The sequence below is a fragment of the Poecilia reticulata genome, chromosome 3, assembly GCF_904066995.2.
Source record: "Poecilia reticulata chromosome 3, P_reticulata-male-v2, whole genome shotgun sequence".
NCBI classification, from domain to species: domain Eukaryota; kingdom Metazoa; phylum Chordata; class Actinopteri; order Cyprinodontiformes; family Poeciliidae; genus Poecilia; species Poecilia reticulata.
Window position 1 is genome coordinate 17,737,249 of NC_088832.1, and position 21,714 is coordinate 17,758,962.

General features: G+C 39.0%; 1 protein-coding gene across 2 annotated transcripts in view; it reads right to left on the reverse strand.

Moving 5' to 3' along the window:
• Positions 1–25: 25 nt before the first annotated feature.
• The window catches only part of dennd2b (DENN domain containing 2B), a 57,938-nt gene continuing 36,249 nt past the window's right edge, over positions 26–21,714 (reverse strand). For both annotated transcript variants that reach the window (XM_008405249.3, XM_008405248.3), the window contains exons 11-20: positions 20,724–20,793; positions 17,248–17,325; positions 16,424–16,564; positions 16,108–16,256; positions 6,402–6,579; positions 5,522–5,563; positions 3,735–3,846; positions 2,322–2,561; positions 1,987–2,073; positions 26–483 (exon numbers count right to left, since the gene is read on the reverse strand). In XM_008405249.3, the coding sequence (XP_008403471.1) occupies positions 449–483; positions 1,987–2,073; positions 2,322–2,561; positions 3,735–3,846; positions 5,522–5,563; positions 6,402–6,579; positions 16,108–16,256; positions 16,424–16,564; positions 17,248–17,325; positions 20,724–20,793 (1,132 nt within the window). In that variant the 3' untranslated portion in view covers positions 26–448. The remainder of the gene's footprint in view (positions 484–1,986; positions 2,074–2,321; positions 2,562–3,734; positions 3,847–5,521; positions 5,564–6,401; positions 6,580–16,107; positions 16,257–16,423; positions 16,565–17,247; positions 17,326–20,723; positions 20,794–21,714) is intronic.

Below are 21,714 nucleotides of genomic sequence, written 5' to 3' on the forward strand. Positions count from 1 at the left end.
CAAAGAAATGCTCAAGACACATTCATATATTTAAAACACTTAGATGACTATATTTAATAACAAGATGCACAAGACTGTTAAAATAATTTGTCTTCATTATCTTGATGCATGTACAGTTTTCGAATACACTCCTTAAACAGAGGACAAATGATGCAAAAACGATGACGCGTTAGAACACATGAACTGTACATCTACATCCGTATCAAGTAACACACACTCACTCTGATAACGCTCCTCACATGCACACCCGGATCTCAGTGGTTACTCTACGACTCAGTCGCTGTGTACCGTCCTGCTATCGCTGTCTCATATAGGAACTATAAACATACACTGAAGTGTATCACAGCTTACAGTGAAATATTATGTACATATATTTACTTTTTTAATAAAAATTAAAAAAAGGTACAAAATGTCTGAGAATCATCTTGAAGCAGAGACGTGCAGGTCTTCAGTTCTTTTTGTGGAGAAACTTCATTTTATTTCCTGGGAGGGGAAAAAAGGGTAAAACTAATTAAAATGCATTTTCAAAACTAACATAGTTTCGGAGATCTAAACTGAAACTCTCCACTAATAATATAGATTTAGGAAGTTCAGAGATGCAAAAAATGTTTGTAAGAAAAACAAACTAAGCAAAAGTTTATTTTTAACAAAAGAAACGACTAACAGCATGTAGAGCAGAATCTAAGAAAAAATCAGATATGTTCAAATGATAGCAGCAAGTTTAAAAAGTGAGTAAAGCTTAAGTTTTTAACAGGTTTCATTTCCATACATGCAGATTAGTGGTGGAGCATCACACAAAATGACAGTTCTGTAGGTATTCAGGTTTTAAAGTCGGGCAGGTTTTCAGTACGCTTATATTAAGAAAAAAAAAATCCTTCATTCAGTAGTAAACAAATCGCTTTTTTCAACTTCTGAAATTATTTTGATGTTATCTTCTAAAGCTTCAAAAAGTGGAAAGTAAAATTGGGTTACAATTTACATGAAGCATATAAGTAAGCAACAACAAACAGATACAGCAGATTTTACAGCAATGCAACTATTTGAAAACATTCAATGTTATAGTTGAAACCTTTTATGAATGTAACTCTGTCCATATTTGAGAATAAAACACATTTAAATCACTTTGGAGTTGTTTTTATAACTAACAGCAGAGCTTAGTGATCACTGGGAATCCTCTCTGTTTGGTGTCACTTCTTAAAGTTGCCCAACCGAACATTGCTTTGCGCCCTTTGTTCCACAAATTAACTCTGCATTTGTTCTATTATAAAAAGACGCTGTATTTATTAGGTACATGGGTGTACTGAACAAAAAGGTTTAGTACGCACATGTCCTCTTAATAGATATTTTTGGTATTATTACATATTGCTACACCCCCAATGCAGATGCCTTGGGAACACCTGACATTATATTCCAAATCAAAACATGAAGACAAACATCACATTTGTTATCAATAGGAAATGAGGAAAAATATTATGTTGTTCAAAGAAACAAAACTCTCTGAATATTTTTTTCCCCAATTATACATTTCTTAGTTTGTCTTCAGAAACCGCATGCTTGCTTACTGGTGTGTGTGGTCACAATCTTGTTGAAACACCAATTTTAAGAGCATTTATTCATAACCACAAAGACATTTGACCTCATCACATATTTTTATGAAATTATACTCATATATGATCGCAGGTATACATCACCTAGGCCTGATTCCATTGAGAAACATTGACATATGGTGGCTCATCCGCCATGCTTTGTAGTGTGCTGTGGGTTGAATTCAGCATTTGGGAATTGTTCGACAAACTGTCTATGATATCTTGACCGAAAGAGAACCACCGTGCTTTCATTAGTCCATAAATTCTTGTGCTACTTCTCTCTAGGTAAGTCAATGTGTTCTCTGGTGAATTTTAACATATTTTTCTCATATAGGTTGCTTCTTTCAGGCTCCTGAAATCTGAGACTTGTCTTGTCCAGAACGTCTGAAGCAAAACTCACCAAGGCCTTTGAGGAACTTGTTGACTCCACTCTGCTCTGTGTCTGGTAGCTCTTCCAGATACTGATCCACTCGCTGCTCAAACAGACCTGGCATTTTAACAGCAGAAATTCAAACAAAAAAAAAAAAGTTACGGCTCATCAACACCTTCCAGGAAGCTACAACCTCTTTGTTTGCCAGGAAGAATTCAGTGAAGCGAGAGATGTGTAGGTAAAAACATTCCTCCACAAGAGGGCAGTATCAGTACAATCCTTACTGCAGTCCAGGGACTGCTGGAAGTTCAAGAGAGGAAATCAGAAAAAAAGTGCTCAGCTCCATGAACTTGACAGCAACCCACCTTTAGCCCGTGTTTTCCTCAGCTCCCGGTCCTGAATGAACCCAGCAAACATCTGCGACTCCATGAAGACTCCCAGGAAGCGACGGATGCTCTTGGACGCCACAGACTTGCGAAAAGCCTCTCTTTGGAAAACACGCTCGCCACGTTCGTTCTGAGTGATAAACAGGGAGTAATGTCCCATCGTCTCCAGGAAGAAGCGGATGAAGGCCTCTGACACCAGGCTGTTCAATGAGTTATATTCTACATATATCAGGAAAACACAAAGAAGCATGGTAAGTATTCTGCTTGAACCCAGGAGATGAGTGAAAAGGGAAGATCTAAAGCAACTGGATAGTCTGAGTAGACTCTGAATTTTAAAAAATCTGTTTTTTTAGAGCTAAAGATCTCAGTCCCTAGCAACCCTTAATAGTTAATTGACCAATGAAACTTCGTTGTCTGCCTAAATGGGAGCAAGCGTCTTTGAACTGCAGAGAAAAGTCAACTGACTGTGACTGACATGCAGCAGATGTTACGTAACCTTGCAGAAAGGCATCCCGAAGCTTGTAAAGTTGCGAAACAGTTATGATACCTTCACTGCGACAGGTTTTTTAACTTTTCTGTAGGACATTAAAACACCAACGTAGCGGTCGGCAATGTGATGCTCTGACAAAGCAGATTCATCAGTATTGCTTTCCCCATTTTGCTTTAGCAGTATTTACTAATTCAGACAGAGTGTACTTCAAGTGTTGATTTAATTTGACACAAGTTATAGAAATTGTACATCAGTGTTAAATAGTTGGTCTAAATACTCTGTTATAGGTTTCTCTTTAAAGATTGTGCTTTTAAAAAACTGCATGTAGGCGTGAAAAGGAAATTTTGGTTGATATCACATAAATAAAAACAAATCTGGTTGAGGGAAACATGGAGATTTCAAGAGAAACGATTACTTTAAAATATTCAGTAGCAGCTGTGTACCTGTAATCAACCGAGACACTTGGATTATTGAGAAATCTCCAACAATTGTTGAACCGAGCTTGTAATAAATCCAGAATTGATTACTAAGAATAACTATATACCTGTAGAGTAAAACACAAGCCAGGAGATCTCAGGCTTCAAAGTTTTAACAATTTATGAAGGAAGAAATGTGTGTGTAGCTTGGGACTTTGTCAAAACTAGAGAACTCAATACGAGTTTCATCATCAATGTGTGACATAATCCTAACTTGGCAGCTCATCCTACACACTTCACCTCCACTACCTTCAAAATCCCATCTCTATGTCAAGCCTCTATGACAAACCGCATGAGAAAGACTGAAGAAACAATGTCATCTCCCAGCGAGTTTCCCAGACAGTCAAACTGAGTACAGACCAGCCTGTTGCTCCAATTAACCAGGAGAACATCTGCCTGTTAGATGATGACCTGTCACTTACTCACCTTCATCTGACTCACTGTCAGAGTCCTGGTTGATGATCTCATTCCTTTGCTCAAGCGCTTGCTCCAGAGCTGCTTGAAGTTTTCGTGGCAACAGCGAGGCCTCGTCATCCATCTGTAAACAGTTGAAGTCAGCAGAGATAAACAGAAACGACTGGAACAGACGTCTAAAAGATCTGCTCCAACTGCGAACCGCATGTTTAAAAAGGGCAAAATAAATAACACAATCCTCAGCTCTGGAGTTATTGTTTCTGTGTTGCTTTTGTTCAATACGAGCTGTATGCTACGGCTGATAATTGTCTAGTTTCAGATGGATAATTTTGTTTAACAAACACTACTGATGTAGTGATAAAAGCTAAAAACTAACAAAGTTATTTCACGTTTTACAGGAATTGATGGAGGAAAATCTGAGTGTGATTTAGCAGTACTGTTATCCTCTGGCGCAGCTCCTTCCATGAGTATTCATCACAATTTAACTGTTTCACATTTTGTCTTGTTACATCTACAAACGGTTTGTATTGTTTTTAAAAAAAAAATTTGCTCAATTTCAATATAGATCAACACAAAATAGTTAATAAAAAGAAAAAAAAACAACACACGACTGTGTCAACACATTGTTAGCTTAAGATACTTTGCTTCCAAAGCCATGAGAGCATTTTTCAATTCCCAAGCAATGCTAACTGGATTTAGGTCTGGACTTTGACTGGACCATTCTAACAGATGAATATGCTTTCATCTAAACCATTCTAGTTTTGCACTGACTGTGCTTAGGGCAATAGTCATGGTATAATATGAATCTCCGCTCATCTCAAGTCTTTTGCAGACTCTAAAGTTTGTTTGTTTTTTTTTCCATCTGTGTGGTTTAATCTATGTTCTCATAAACACTAACCAGCTGAAAAACAGCATACCCACAAATGAATGCTGCCACCACCCATTTTGGGGATGGTGTATTTTAAGGTGATGTCTAAGTGTTAGTTTTCCACAAAACATTCAGCATCTCAAGCACCTTCTTTCACATGTTTGCTGTATCTTCTACATACATGGTTTATGGTAAACAGTGAAAGTAACTTTATATTCTTTTCTTTTAGCAATTAATTTCTTCTTGCATCTCTGCCATGGAAGTAAAATTTGTGACATTCATGACTCGGAAGTTATCATTTCAATAGATTAATTGTCCCACCTGAATCGTAAATATCTGAAGCTCCCCCAGAGTTATTATGAGCGGGTGCTTCTCTGAGTCCGTTTTTGGAAAATGATCTGAAAAGTGCCATGTGGTTTGCTGAAAGCCTGGAAAATTTTAGAACCAAACCCTGCTTTAAACTTCCCCACAACTCTATTACTGACCTGCCTGCTGTGTTCCTTGGTTTTCATGAGGCTGTTTATTCACTAACGTTTTCTATCACAGTTTAGAGGCCTTCACAGGACATCAATGTCTGTCCTAATAGTCTATTACACAAAAGGTTTCTCATTTTTACCAATGAAACTGATTGCACTGGATTTGATTTAGGGGTAGTGGAGTAAAGGGGTCTGAGTAAACACATATGAAGAAATTGCCCAAGATATATGTGAAAAACAAGTTGAAAACCTTTTTTCCTTTTTGCTTTTTCTTTCTCTTTATGGTTATCCACTACTTTAGGTTGTTTTATCACAGAAAACCCAATAAAAAAAGTAAAGTCTGTAGTTATAAAGTACTAAAATGTAAATTAATTTCTTGGGATTTACTGCTTTTGCAAGGGACTACATATTGTTTTACATGATGGTGGTTTAAATGCAAATGTATGTGTACAAACCTGTCGGATAAAGCGATCAGTTCCCAGATCAACCATTAAAGCCTGAGTGAAGGAAAGAGGAGCAAATTAGTACAATTTCCATAAAAGGAGCCATCAGATAAGGCTTGGTACAAGCCCAATATATGTTTTCAGTCAACAGCAGGAGCTGAGAATAAGTTTTCTTTTTAGAAAAAATACAGATGCAAGCTACATGCTTATCTCAAACTGGGCTTCTGCTTTTCTTCAAAATATTTATTGGAGCTGAAACCAGAAACTGAAGGAGGGTTTCCCATTCTAGACACCAGCACTTTACTGGCTCCAGTTCCCAACACCACTTAGCGTCTCCTACTGCATTTCTGTGGCTGTGCATGCTAGTTTTGTACCAAATATGAACTTCTGGGTTAGTAATTTTAAGGTTCAGAGCAGAGGCGGGTGTCTGCAAGAGGAATGTCCCCGAATACTTTGAGCTGCTGTTACCCTTCATGCACCATTTAGTCTGCCATTTTCTTGATTAGTGGGTTCATCATTTTGGTTTTTGAGATGTCATCAAATCATTAAAACATTTTCTTCACATCTTGCCAGTGACATGAAGACAATTTAAAAGCTGAACACCAAATTCTAAGCACTTTATTGTTCAAGTCTTTAAAGAAAATCTGAAACTACATCAAAATATTTCTGTCTCAAAAGACATTAGTGTCTGAATAACATATTTCTTTGTCTAGACATACTGTAAATAATAATGTAAGTGAATAAAATAAAAAGATTTCTGAGATAGACTTCAGTCAGAGAAATCAAAAACCCAAGACCAGAACAATAAAGGACATGTAGGTTATATATATTTTATATTAATACAGCAAGAAGGATACAGACAGAGGAAACAGTCAAGACTTCTTCTACTCACTTCTTCTACGGGTAACTCTTTAAGCTTTGGCAATGAGCTGGACAGGAGTCCCACCAGGAAAGGGGTTGGACAGCACACGATGTCCAACATGGACGCTGGCAGCACTGGGATGAAGGTGTGTTGCCAGGAGAAGGGGTAGAGCAGCGCCACCACTGCGTGCATGCAGCTGGACAACGTGCTAATGATGGCAGAAAATTAAAAAATGACACAATGTTACAACTTTCACAGTCAGCACAGTTGCAGGTCCAATTAGGTTAATTGGTCTTAAACAGATATATTTACACAGACATCTGAGAATTTCTTAAATACACATTTTAATATATTAACATTGAGTATTTTTTTTATTGTAAGTTACTGTTTTATTTAAAATAAACAGTTTTTCATAATTTAAAAACAATATAATGGCTTTTAAGAATGACTCACTGAGTACAATCCATTATGGTGTTTTTCTAAATCAAATCAAATTTTTTTTGTATAGCACCTTTTAACAACAGGGCATTTCAAAGTGCTTTACATCCTAAAAACACAAAAGTACAAAATCATAATTAGGTTTTCTAAATGTTGTCACCTACAGTAATTGCTAACTTTAGTCTAAACATTGTTGTACTGTGTTTAAATGATTACTTCATCATTGTTTCCTTCACAACCGTAATGTAATATAAGGCTTTTAGCTCAGTTACGTAGATACTTCAATGCTTGTTTTCTCTTCCTACAACTCATTTCTGATACAACAGACTTAAAAAAAAACAGAGGGCGTTTTTACAAGCTGAAGCAGCTTCTAAAAAAATAAGTCCTTGTGTTTTCCTACTAGTAGTTTAGTTTACACTTCAAACCACAATGACGAAAGCCGGCTCCATTAAAATGCATCTTTGTGATCTTCCTGAGCTCCACTTACAGGGGTGGCATGGCCGTGGCATGTTGCTATAGTTAAGCCAAAGGCTCGCTGACGCAATAAGTAAAAGCAGGAGTTTGGTTTTAACGTCGACAGCTGCGGTACAACACGAAAATCCCAAATAGCGGCCCATCTTTCTCACGATCCGTCGCTTGTTGACAGTGGCTGACCCCTCCTCCTCTGTCTTCCACACAGCCTTCAGTTCATGTGTACAAACAGTGAAAATAAACTGTGGGTCTAATCGTGCACACACACGCGCGCACACACACACGCACTAAATCAGTATGGATCAAGAACAAGACCAAGGATCAAACATGGTATGTGATTGGCTCTATTTAAGGGAATAATTGTGAGAAATATTTTCCACAGTTACTGTCCTCATAGCAGCACACGCCGGTTCACAGTGGTTACTGCTTTTTATTTAAACTCATTAGGTTTAATCCAAGGGAAACTTAGCCGTCCTTAGAGAACATGCAGAAAACAAGGAGCAGAAGCAGAGCTGAGAAAAATAACTCCCTCAGCCTTTCGCACGGTGTTTACTCAGGCTACACGTTTGCCACGGTGGCTTTTCATCTCCTCTTCCCATGAGTCAAATTGCCAAGATTACAACATGTTTTCTTGACAGGCTAAAACAGAATTACTAAGCGAAATCCAAAGTCTACAATAACCGCAGAGATCGGGGACTTTTCTGGCCTCCTTCAGTTCACTCCGCTAACAGAGCATTTGCAGCTTCGCTTTGGCCAGCCTGATTTCCATTTGCCCGGGGAGGGCTTGATAATTTCAAACAGATCCTGTCTCCGGGGTTTGACAAGTTCCAACAGGGAGCGATGGGGCACAGATCTGAGAATAACCTTCGCCACAGGCTACACATGGCCCGGCGCTCCACCGATACCAAAAGGATCCATTACACTCATCCGCCGACCACAAACTCCTGGGAGAAAATGAACTTACAATGAAAACACTCTGCTCCACCAGAGGTTGCCACTCAACTTTGGAAAGAAAGAGGGAAAACCAGAATGAGAAAAGTTATATAAAAATAACAATAATTAAGTGAGTTCCATGCTTCCGACCAGGTAACAGCCAAGTAAATAACCAGAAACATCCGGAGATACAGATTTCAGCAGGGCCAGGAGGAGCAGAGATCTTCTTCCTTTGTAGGCGGTTATCAGTTTTCAACTTGTTCCGAATTGAAAACATAATCTAAAACATCCTAAGAAGTTGTAATTCTGCCTTGGTAAGTCATTAATCCCCATGCTGTACAAACATTTATATTTGCCTCAAATATAACGCATAGTTTAAACTTCCAGGTTATGTAACAATATGCTGCAGGAATTAACAAACCACCCGCCACAACCCACCCCCACACAGTTTTTGTTGAACTTAACCCTGTTGCTCTTTGCGACAGGCATTGTCGCAAAGAGCGACAATGCCTGGAGGGATCTTTTGGATACTTTTTTGGCCTGAGATTCACTAACCACCAAAAGCAAAAGCAAAATTACCAACAAAACTCACCCACAGCCTGAATCCAGGAGGCTGCTCCAGCCTTCGGTTCAGCTGACTCGAATAACCATCGAGTCAACTGAACCGGTTTTAGTTTGGCTTCTCCTAAAATGGGTTTAATTTGGTTCTGGATTTATCAAAGTCTCAAATTCAGCCATTGTTTAAAACAAATTTATAGTGAATGAATGATTAACTTTTTGTTTTGTTGCCGAATTGAAAATATTGAGTTTTTCTTGTGTTCTTCTGTTGTGTTAGCTGATTACATTCAAATGAATACAGACGAATCATAATGAACACTAAGATGTGACCAGTTGCAAGAAAAATAGACGTGTAGTTTAGCAATCCTGACGTCAGTGCACGTCTGCTTTGTGTTAAAGTAGGACAGCTAATCCTGACATATTATCTGTCATGGTTTTGTCAGGCCAGGCAAAATGTTAGTGAGGCTGAAACGGCAGATACTCCAGGAAAGTAAGTAGTCTGTGAATCCCGAAGGAGGAGGAGGAGGCAACATTTCAGTGTTTAAGGAGAAGGGACTTGGATTAATGCACTACGCTTACACTCCAGCTCATGTTTTGAAGGTCTGTACTGTGCAGATCACAGAACGTCTGGAATAAACCGGATCTGCAGAGCTCTGATTAGCATCTGTCCACATTTTTAACTGTGTTAACACGTCATATTAATACCATATATAAATATATGTCAGAGTTGACTACTAGTAGTCTGCTCTACATTAACTCATAGGCATAGTCTGGAGGGTTTTCGGGGACATGAACAAAAAAAACTAAAAAACATTGACTTGAATATTTCTTTGACATATCAATAAGCTTAGCTAAGCAACACACGTGACAATTATAAAGGCCAGTAAAGAACTGACGTGTGATGTTTTAAACAGACAAAACGTTGTTTAACGATCAGCTTCTTTCCATTTTCCATCCAGATGTTTGCTGATAAAAAATGACAGGTTTACAGGCTGTAATATAGCCATATGTTGTGTCGGCTGTGTTATGCGTAGCAAAAACATGACCTGCTGCCTCTGACACTCTGACTCAGTTTGTTCAATGTTACATTAAAATGACAGAAGAGGAAATATATGAAGATTGTTAAAACTTCAGGCCAAGATTGGATTAAAGGTAGCAATCAGCTCAGCGGCCATCATTGTTTGAATAATGCTCTTCACATCCGGAAATTAAAAGAGACATACATTTTTTAGACCTGGTTATATTTCAATATGGCTTCAGGATATATTTGATTTCACCAGAATGTCTGAGATGTTTCATAGCTCACCACTGAATGTTGCCTGAATAACCACATCTGTGTTTATGGTCACCCAATAGTTAAATGTTCATGGAGGGTCTTAGGTAGGGGTCTGAATTTCTGTCAGACAACAGCTGTGCCAAAATGCTCCAAAAAAAAAAAACTTGTCTGTTTCACCTCTTTCCATGCTCAAAATAACATCTGGTAAAGTACATGCAGACAGAGCTGCACATGATGTATTTTTATCCTTTAGCATAATGTTCTCTCTTTGCTCCCTGTCTCCCTGAACAGTTTTCCCTCACTTCCCGTCTGTGAGGACCTACAGCCACCAACTCTCTCATTCTGACAGCAGAAGCCGTTCGACACAAAGAAATTCTCTCCCGAAGGAACACTCCTGGTTTTTCCTCTTCCGATTAAGACCTCAATAGTGCCCGGATTCAGTCAAGTGTATCGGGAAAGTAGTGCGCAGGTGCGTCACAGCGTCCGCTTGTTGTGCGTTTTATCGCTCACAGCAAATTAGACTGATGTGAAAGTCAGCTGGTAAAGCAGAGCACCTGCGGGTGAAGAGGGTGAGATCACTCCAGGACCCACGCTGAACAGGGGGGCCTACATAAAGCCACATTTAGGCTGGAATGAAACAACAGATGTAGGTTAAGCCATCTGCTCCAGCTGCAGCTGCATGCCATGAGGCTGACTGATGGGGAAACCGTGTGACTGCGGCTTTAAGTGATGTGTTTCTAATCAAGTTGGAGTGTAAAAAATTGTACTCCTCCTACGTTCCATTATTAAGAATGAAAAGATTGGGAACTGCTAAGTGCTGTGGTATTTTGCAGAAATCAGTTAACATGTCAGATCAATTGGTTATATAAGTTCATATTTTTAAAATGAAGACATCCATTGCAACTTGTGCACCATCTTTTCTACAGCTGTGTCTTCTTGTCTTATTGTTATGTTTAAGTTGTTTTCTTGCTAGTGTTCGTCACCAGGAGTACATAAACCAGATCATTTAAACATATGTGAAATATGTTTTTTCTGATCAAGTTTCAAAGGATGAGATGAATAAGAATAAATAATCTGAAGCACTGCATAATCAAACGTAAAGATATTATAGTAATGAGAAAAAGAAAAAGCAAAAACTGTATCCTAAGCAAAGTTTTATAATGAGAAACAACTGTCACAGTGATACCCAAGACCTCCGGGAAAGTATTCTGCGGACTTACGATGCAAAAGTGAAACATTTTGAAGGGCGTTCATTTGCAAGTTCACCTCTGAAAGGTTGGAAAAAAAAGATGAAACTTAAGATTCTGAAGTTTTGCAGTAAATCTGATTGAGATGCTGCTGCATTACCTTAAATAGATCATTCACACCTCCCAATAAGACAAAATTTAAATAATCCTGAAAAATCATATGGCCTAAAGTTCTTCCATAGTGATGTGGACCTATAACTAGATATTATGCATAGGGAATAATTACTTCTCACACACATGGTTAGGTTGGCCGTATCTTTAATCGTTTCTTCCTCAGTCAATCCTGGCCAGACTCATCTTCTTTTGCACATACCGTTTTGTGGAACCACCTAACGGGTGGTGCAATCCGGACCTAGCTAGGTATTGTGATTTGATTGATTGGCAGCAGACTTCATTCAATGATTGGCCTGCGGATTTACGTCAACAGCATCCCAACCATCATTTTCAATCTGAGACCACCATAGTTAAGGAGATGCTGAGCAGCAAATCGATAACTATCAAATGTGGTAGAAACACACAAACAACGTCAATTGAACGGGGCAACCAGCAACGCACAAATACACCAAGAGATTTCAGGGAAACTGACTACCCAGTGGTACACATGCAAATTGGCATCATCAGAGTGTCAAGCACAGCTCCTGCATGCACACACGACTCCACCCCCCCCAACTCGCCCACATACCGAGGAACACTCTGCCAATGGAGACACACCCAACTCGGCTAGAACCGAACCAGACATTAACCGTCTAGTGAGACTAGATCTAGTAAGATCATAAATGTTTTTTGATAATCTCTTGGCAAGTATTTTTTTCCAAGGCAGTGTAGATGTTAATCCCAGCATTACCAAAGCTCGATGGGAGTTTGGAAGACGTTGTGATGACCTGGGGGGAAATAAGAGAATAAAAAGTAAAGCAAGTTGTGTGGGTTAACTCCAACTATTTTCAGACCGCAATACTGAGCACTAATATAGCTGGCATATATTTCCCAAATATTTTGTAGGTCAGTAAGAGATCATGCTCTGGTATACGTTGCCATAAGAATAAAAACAGGTAAAAATCAGGCTTGACAGGAGCTAAAGTGATGATGATCTGGCAAGAATAAATATAGACAGCAGAAACGATTACTGACACCGGGTGGGTGTGATGAGTGACAAAGCTGGATTACATGTAGGAAAAAGAAGGCGGATCAAACTGAAACAAACCAGGTTATAGAGAAACAGAGCACAGGAACAAACAAGTGGACAACTGGGTATTTTATTATAGACAATAACATTGGCAATCTGTCACACTGTAAAAAGAACAACAACAAAAACACACCCGCTTTAGTGCCTCAGATGCTCAGCAATAACATTGACACTGGTACAGCATAACAATGAGGATGACTTTAATTTATTCTATTTAATTAGATTTTTATATAATGATGGTTGTGATATTTGGAGATTTTTAATCCAAAGGCTTTTAATGCATTTTTCTGACAAAGTTGGAAATTTTATAACAAATTTGTTAGAAATCGATAGCCAAAAACTTCAAAATAAAATCAAGTAAACTTCTACACACAGAATAAAACTCCACCCTTCTGGTGATATCAGTGTCTTGCTCAACTCTTCGAAAACCGTAAACATTTCTAATGTTTACTGTGTGTCAGTCCCACTCAAGTTCACAGGGAAACCGGTTAAGTTGTTCAACATGGTTTTGGCTTTGAATCAGTTCTCCAGAGCACCCTCGAGAAAGTGTTTGTCAGGAACGGAGGGGAAGAAAAGACGAAGACTGAATCCGAACACACAAGTCTACCAGCATGGAGTTTATCCTTCATCACAAAAATGCATCAGTTTAAAAAAAAATGGATTAGAACAAATATATATGCTGAAGTGACATCTGCAGTACACATTTAGTTTGACATTTTTAACATAGCTCCGCCACAGATTGTTTTCCTGCAGAACCCCAAGGAGCTTTTTGTACTCCCTTTTCGTTGCTTCCCTAAACCTCTCAGATTTCACTTAATTCATCTCTGTGTTTCTATGTTAGCAGAGGACTTCCAGGACTTACAACAACAAGATAATACAACAAATACAAAGCCACTGCTACACGTCAGAGCAGCTTCCTGCTTCATGCCGAGATCAATGCAGACACACACATACAAGCTGCTAACTGTTCGCAGCTCCAGCCTGAGGACAGATAAGGAAGTTTGCCACAAAGAGAGAAAAATCTCACCAGGCACCTTGGGGTCAGTCAAGTTGAGCAATTACAGAGTGACAGAGTTGATGATGTGTTTATCTGATTAGGTTTCAAACTTGTTATTACTGGCAACAAGTGGCAGATGAACGCTTTAAGAGAAATTGTGTGTGTGTGCACGCTTTCATGTGAAGGCAACAAAACCTTTATAAAAAAAAATACAAGAGTTGACTGAATGCAGCTATTGCCTAACATGGCTTTCCTCTGCTGTTTTTTGCTTGCATGTGTACTACAAGTAACACGCACCAAGCTCTGCAGCAGAGGTAATTTAAGCATATGTAATGTGACAGAGTTCCAGAGGAGGAAGCTCTGTTATCACCAATGTCATTAAGAGTGCAATGAGGCTCTGTGGCAGCTCTCAAATGATCAGCAGCATGCATGTGCGCATAAATCTTTACCCTGCACGTCTAAGCACAAAGAAGTCACAGCACATATAATAATGTACAAAAAAACAAAGATGTTATCCACATGTTGGGTATAAATGTGATTTATTTTTGTGTGCTTTCATCTCTAGTATGTGTATTTGTGCAAAACTGCCAGGGAACCCTGTCTATCTATGTTTTTCTTAATGATAACAAAGAATGAGTAGCAGGATGAACTCACTTTTCAACTTCTTTTCAGTGGCTGGTGTCGCTCTTGTGACATCAATGCATTCAAAAAACAAAGTTAAAGACGGAGACGCTGAAAAACATACATATGTCTATTTACTTTTCGCTACTGATATGCTTAGTTCTTACAAGGAGGGTAAAATAAAATATTATCTCACTTCCACTGTTGTGTTGTAGACACATCGAACTTTACAAGAAGAAAGATAAGAGCAAGATGTCCCCAGGTCGCCATAAACGATGAGAAAATTGCTGTTATTTCCTTTGACTTTTTAAGTATTAATGTACATAAAGTATTTTGAAAGTAGTTGTTGATTATATAAAGGAATCGGTCTCTGATTTTTTTAAAATCCAATATCAGTCACTTATTGAGTTTTGGGTCTATTTGTTTATGAACAGCCCTCAATCCGACTACAACGTTTCACTTAAGTGGAGAATCTTTGACAAATTGAGAGTTTTCTTTCTCAGCCTTTCCGGTAAGAATTTGCTGTTGTGTATGAGAACATGATCCTGTTTATCACCCAATTCGAACCAAAATTCTGATACAGATTTCAAATTGGATTCTAGGTTATTTTGGTATTTGCAAAAGTTCAAGGTTGACTTGAACTTTTGCAAGATGCCCAGGCAACATTCTTTTGAAATGGCCTTATTGCCCTTCCGACATCAACAAGCAGCAGAAATTGCTTTGTGTATGTTATTGCTGATGTCTTTCCTTCTGGTAAAGACCGGATCATTTTAAGTACATCCTGACATGTTAAAACCTTGAACTGCAAGAAGGTTTCCTTCCCTCCCCCCCCAACAACAACAGCATCTAGTGATTATAAGATATGATGTTCTTTAGTGCTTTGGATATTTGTGTATATTTTTTAAGATAAACAGATATTCTCTAAAGCATCAATGAATTTACATCTAAAATAAAACACGCTATACAATTACATACTTGCAATATAAGCTTAGGATATTTGAGGTCAATTTCAGACAGGCCTAAACAAAAAGGTCACAAACTAACAAAGTTCACCAACAGATCTTAAAACACTGCAGAATGTGTTGACTCTCAACAATGAATCAGGATAATGCATCTTGAGTGAAATTCATGATTCCCCTCCCAGTGACTTCTAGATCCTATCACCTCTTGCGATGAGCAACAAGGATTCATTTTCTCTAGGGACACAGACAGAGAAGTCGCTCGTACGCTGGGAGTGAACGGGGGCATCATAAGTCAAACGGCGACAGCTGAGCCACAGATCACAGAGGGCAGAGTCGTGCACACAGGAAGTGCATTCCTTCCCCTCACAGTCACTGCCCCCACTGATGTTTGTTTAAACTGGGTTCTGATATGTGGAGAGATTACTTCTTGGCTAAATTCTCCACCCTTCGTCTCCAATGCTCTAAAAGTATCCAGCTCCTTTCTGCAGCAACAGGACAGAGTGGGACAGGGAGTCCTTGGGGACTCTTCACATCTTATCAGACCCCACCCTGGATGTACTGCTCTGATGGTGTCCCACTTTCCTGCTGGTATCACAGCTAACCGGACACAGCGCTGCGTCAGATGTCACAGACCAGATTTATGCATTTGACAAACTGAGAGTATAACAGTGTCTGTGCAACAAGTCAAAACCCAAAACTGACAAGGCTTTTTTTGTTTCATTAGAGCCCTGATAATAGAACTATGAGAAAGAAAAAAATCAAGACGTTATGTATATGGTGTCACATGACAATATGTACATTATGTAATACATCGTCTGTATTATGTCTTGACAATGTAATTCAAAGAACATACTCAAACAAGACTGAATAAAAAATAAAATCTTAAATGTTGTGACTACCTGTTAACGGCCAGAAATGTGTCTGTTCTGAATTTGATGTCAGCAGTATACATCAAAATAGTTGAGACACGTCAGAACGACATGAAAAATGTTGGTACGTTAAATCTCTGTTTTTGAGAAAGTTGTTGTTCCCATTGTAGTGGAAACTCACCTGAGTTTATCAGCCACAAAGATGACTCTGCGTTCCAGCAGCAGCGAGGCAAAGACGCGCAACACCTGCCGTACGCTGAGGCACCTGAACAGGCTGTCGAAGTCAACATGCTCCAGTCTAGAGTCATTGGGTCGTCTCAGCTCTATGACCTGAACCCAAAAAAAAATTGCACTCATTAAACTCCAACTTCTTAGCATATTTCCTCTTATGATTAAGATTATGCAATTATCTGATTATGTATTTCTGGACAGGAATTGAACCTGCTTGTTTTTTTGTCATTGATGAAAATTGGTGTTGCTTTGGCAACAGTACTGACCTCATTTCCTGCACCGGGCAGGAAGGTCTTTACTTTGATAATCTTCCCTGGTGCAGGAAAGGGCGACTCCATCAGACTCCTCATGAAGGGATAAACCAGCGCTGCCGAGACTCCTCTGCGTCTTTCCACTTCATCCAGGATCTTAAAGAAGCAAGAAAGAGGACAGCTCCCTTCACAAAACTGACCCATTAACAGCCATTACTCTTATGGACAAATGAGGTCATTTACAGAAAAATACAGTTTTCCACCAATAATAGTTATCGGATAATCATAGTCATTTTATTTTTGTAAAAAAAAAGATAAAAAATAATAAATCTGTTTCCATGGCTACTGTAAAAGAAATTTCCACACAGAGCGGCGTTTGGATCAGAGTTGTCTGCTTTCTGGAAAGCTGATTGGGAAAAACATTCACTGCTCTCATCTGTTACAAAAACTCCCAGAAAAGCTGGATGCCAAAAACCAAAAGAAAGCTCTAAACCATCACATTATTCTTGTCAAAGTTCCTAAAACATAATCACAAGAAGAACTATACAAGCTTTATTCAAGAATTCAAATTGATAAGAATGCATATATGTTTACTGATGTTTACTAACTTTTTGAATTAATAAGGCTGGAAAAGCCAAAGAATGACTGCTGTGAGACAGAAGTGAAGGAAACAACAGTTCTGGGAAATTAGAAAACCAAATGAAGTCTGCAGAGATACGACACAGACAGTCGTTTCCATCATCTGTCAGATTGTTAAACACAGCTGCAACACCACACTGATCAAGGTGGATGTGGATCTGACTGTGTGTGGGAGTGTGTGCATGCAAGACTGAACTTACTGTGGAGAACAAGTCAAAACAACCCAGCCGGCTGATGACACAGTACACCTCTGGAAGACGAGGTCCTTTCCCAGTCGGCTGGAACAACGAGAGAACACGGATCAGACGTAAGGAGATACATCTGCAGATGTTCCTAAAACCGGCTATAAATACACTCACCAGGCCTTCCATCGGTATAACATTACATATTCATCAAGTCGGGGGATTTATAGGACTTTTATTGTAATAAAAAACAGCTGAGTCAAAACCATCAAGAAATAACTAGATCTGACACGCAGTTAAAAAAAAAAATCACAATTTCACAAATTTAGATTGTTGTATTGGCAGCAGCTTGAGATATGAACGCAGTTAACGGTTATAAATTTGTAGCTTTGGTGTTGAGTTTTTATGTAGCAATTGTACAAGTTACCGCCTTTAATCCAGTTTCACCTATAAGGTTGTATATGAAACACAAACAAACAGTTGAAAACCTTTAAGACACACGAGTCAAGAACAACAGCCAATTCATCCTTAAGTATTGACTGGAGAGGACTGTCTTATCTTCTAAATGTTTATTTGAAACCTTTGTTTCAGCTATCAGTGTTGTTTTTATGACACCAGTGTATCAAAAAGATAAGATGCTGGAAAGTGAATCTTGCATCTCCATAAGGCCTGTCAGTGTAATGCGTGCTCTCATGGTAGATGGCTGCATCTGCTTTGGAGTTAATAAAACACAGTGGATCAACAGCGGCTGATGTCATGGTTCCAGTCAGCACCGCAACTTGGATTCTTCCTCGAGCCTCTTCCTCCAGATTCTGGGATCTCGTTTTCTAAATCAGTTACAAAAATTTCTTTAATCTGAAAAGTGAACTTTGGACAGATGTTTTTCTTCAAGACCAGGTAAACCGCTGAGGCTGGCTCAGGTTCCTTAGCTTAACAGAGGAATACCACAGCTGTAACCGATGTTCTGTGTGAGTCTTGAAGCATTTATTGCAGCTTTAGCTGCCATCTTGTGAATTTCCACCAAATTCTTCAATAGGCTTTGAACAATCCCTCTCAGGGCAGCAATTTCTCTGTACCAAATTTGTCCTTCCACTCAATTTTCCATGAATATGCTTGGAAACAATACGTTATGAGCATTCCAGTTCTTCAGAAATTGCCTTTATTGGCTTAGTGCAGTTAGTAGCAATGTAGCCTTGCAACAAGAAGGTCCTGGGTTCGAATTTCAGGCTGATGTCTTTCTGCATGCATGTTCTCTCTGTGCATGTCTGGGTTCTCTTTGTGTACTTCCTCCCACAGTTCAAAAACACTAATTGCTACATTAATTAGTCTCTCAATTTGTCCACAGTGGAAAACTAGACCCTGCCTCTCACCCAATGACTGCTGTTTTGTACCAGCCCCCATTGCTACCCTGAAAGGATAAGTGGGCAAGTAAAGTTATAGGACCGTTGGATGACTTATTGTGGAGGGTAACTATGACTACTGCCTGTAAAGTCAGTAATCTTCATCATGAAAGTGTAGGCCACAATGTAAAGTTTCTGCATCAAGAAGCCTCTCTTTTTTATTTGGAAATATATTATCACCGTTTCTGTGTGACTTCATATAACAAATTAATTCCAAATGTTGAACTGAGTTACTGAGAAAAAAAAATAAACGTGTTCAATGAGATTTGAATTCGGCAAGATGCACCTGAAGATTTTGTTCCATAACTGTATTTCAAAGAAAAGAAAGACGGTCGTTCATTTGAACACTGCCATCTCATTATTTGAGCCACAGTCTGTGATTTGTCCTCCACTGCTACCCAACGAATAAGTGATCAGGCATCCTCCAAGAGGAGCAATTCAATATTTTGGCCTGGGAAATATGACAAGGATTCAGCTAAATTTTAAATTAAGTCTTTATAGAGTGGATTTCAGATCAAGCCGCTGCCTTTAGAGAGCGTCTGCCTGTCTGGTGGTGACCATTACATTTTAAAACACCACAGTCTCTCCGCTAAAGATTTGTTGCCTCTTTGCAGAGATAATGAGATCATTAACGTGATTCTTCAGGCTCCTTCAGAGCCACAGTAAACCTCTCTGTCCACAGACTGAAACACAGCCACAATGAGTAAATTAAACTTTATGAGAGTAATCTGTGTGTATAAAACAAAAAGACATTATACACAGGGTCACAGGAAGAGCTAGGACAGTGCACAGTGATAATATAACACAGGGATGTCTTTAATTTAATCTGCCTCCCAATGTGAGAGTCTTTTATGTGGTTACCTCCCTCCTAAACACAGGTTTATCTATAGGGGACAGTTGATCATATCTGCTGTCCCCTGCATTCTCCCAAACCTTTATGTGGCTTGTAACAACAGAGACCCTCAGTGAGAAAGACACAAATGAACACAGGCACTCTACAAGCGCCAATCCACTTGTCCATATTAGGTATACAATTTGCCTCTCTTGTTTCTCCTCTGCTTTTCCAAACGGATGATTAAATCAACTGTGTGGGGCTTGATTCAAGTCCTTAGGAATGCTCGGCTACTGCCAACTGCTGGACGGATGGCGGGCGGGAAGCAAAGTTACTGAAGGAGCGCAGTTCCCCACTCGGTGCCTTCGTTAAAATCTGCTTCTGTCTGGGTGAATCTTACACCAAATGAGCACATTGAGCACAACTGATTGCAGGGAGCAATTTTTATTAATTTTTTTTTCACTAAGAAATACTATTATGCTGGACATCCAGGGCAAACACTCACAAACAAACATGCTGAAGATGTGAAAAGACGCACAAAAACAAGAATCGGCAAAACAACATCATCTGCGCAGTCACAACATCCCACACAGTCAGGCTCTCTGCCCACAAGCCAAATGGGAGGCTCAGCAAAACACTTCAAAGCGCTTTGCAGCCTCATTACGGGGAGGAAATGCTCCAGAATGACAAAGTGATTTTTCCTGGTTTTTCTTTGTCTTGCCATCTCCTGAGAAAGCCTTGTTAAACTAAATGTCTGAACTTGGGTTTTCATCTATGGTTATTATGTTTTTATTACATATTCCATGCCATTTTAACTATGAGTTATTCAAATGATGTGTAATTTTTTTGTCATAATGCATATAAGGAGAGAGATTTATAAATGTATTTTTTTTATTTTTTTTATTCCCATTTGACAGAAGTGTTCTTTTAAAAAAATGTGGCTTGCATGTTTGTTATTCTCCTGGTAACTCTGCAGAGCCATTTCCTGTGCTGAAGCAAACTCTGATCAGCTGCTACAACAGATACTCCCGCTTTTTCCCCACTGGTCTCAGTCTCTTTAATCTGTTCAGCTGTGCATGTTTTTCATGATTGTACTTCCTGTTACCACAGCAGACAATCAGGCAGCACATGGACATGTCTGCAGGAAAACAACATCACATGTGCAAAGAAAAAGGCCTGTCACAACAAACATGGCTGAATGAGGTGAGGGGTGGGTGGCGAACATGGTGAAGGTGAACCGGAGACGAACAGGAACTTCTTACCAGAAGCCGTCTGCAGTATCCAAACCGCCTGCTGCCGTCCTCCCCGGTTAGCATGAAGGAGAATGTTTCACTGCAACACAAAGAAAAAAAAAACTGAACATCACTACATAGCCACTGACATCTAATCAGAAAGTCACCTATTTCATGACGTATTTGTCTTGCAGGAGCCAGATTTTCTGGTAGTATTTTAAAACTGTCTTACAAAATATTTTTTGGGTTTCCTGACAGTTTTTCTTTAGACTTTGGTTACTTTCTCAGCTGACTGGTTTCAGAAGTGGTTTTGTGGTTTTTCACATGTTCTAGATAAATTAGAAGAAACCTATTAATCCCAGCAATTGGTTGCCTAAAAAAGATATTTTAGCACAAACAAGGTACTTTCTAAAATAGCAGCCAGCTGAAAAATTGCAGTAATACAATAAATAATAAATGCTCAAAGAAGTGGATAGAACTATAAACTTATTAAGACCCACCTCTTTTCCAGAAACAGCAATATAAAAAAATCTTGGTTTCAAAACAACCTAAATATTCTGTATTCTTGCGTTATAGGCATTTTTATTCTATGTCTGCTCACAGATAAAGTGCAGATCAATTCCCACCAGTCGTGTGTGGCTGCAGTATCATGACCCCTTCACCTGCACACCTCTGCATATCTACTAGCTCTGCAAGTTCAGGCAAGTCCCGTTAACTCTCCCACAGCAGCACACACTCATTTCCTATTCCTGATAGAACTAGGCTCCTTGGATGCAAGAAAAACAAAATGAATTGGTATAAAACTTGAGCCTAAAACTGAATGTGTGTAAAAAGTCAAAGCATAAGACATTGGTATTTATTTAGCAGGCGCTAAATGGGGAGTCATTCACTTATTCATTGATTCATTAGGTGGAAAAAGCAACCCTTTGAGGTTTTATTAAAAATGTGTACAGTGAGAAACATGACGAAAAGCAGAATAATATTTAAATATGAATGTGGGCCATCTTCTGCTTTTTGAGCT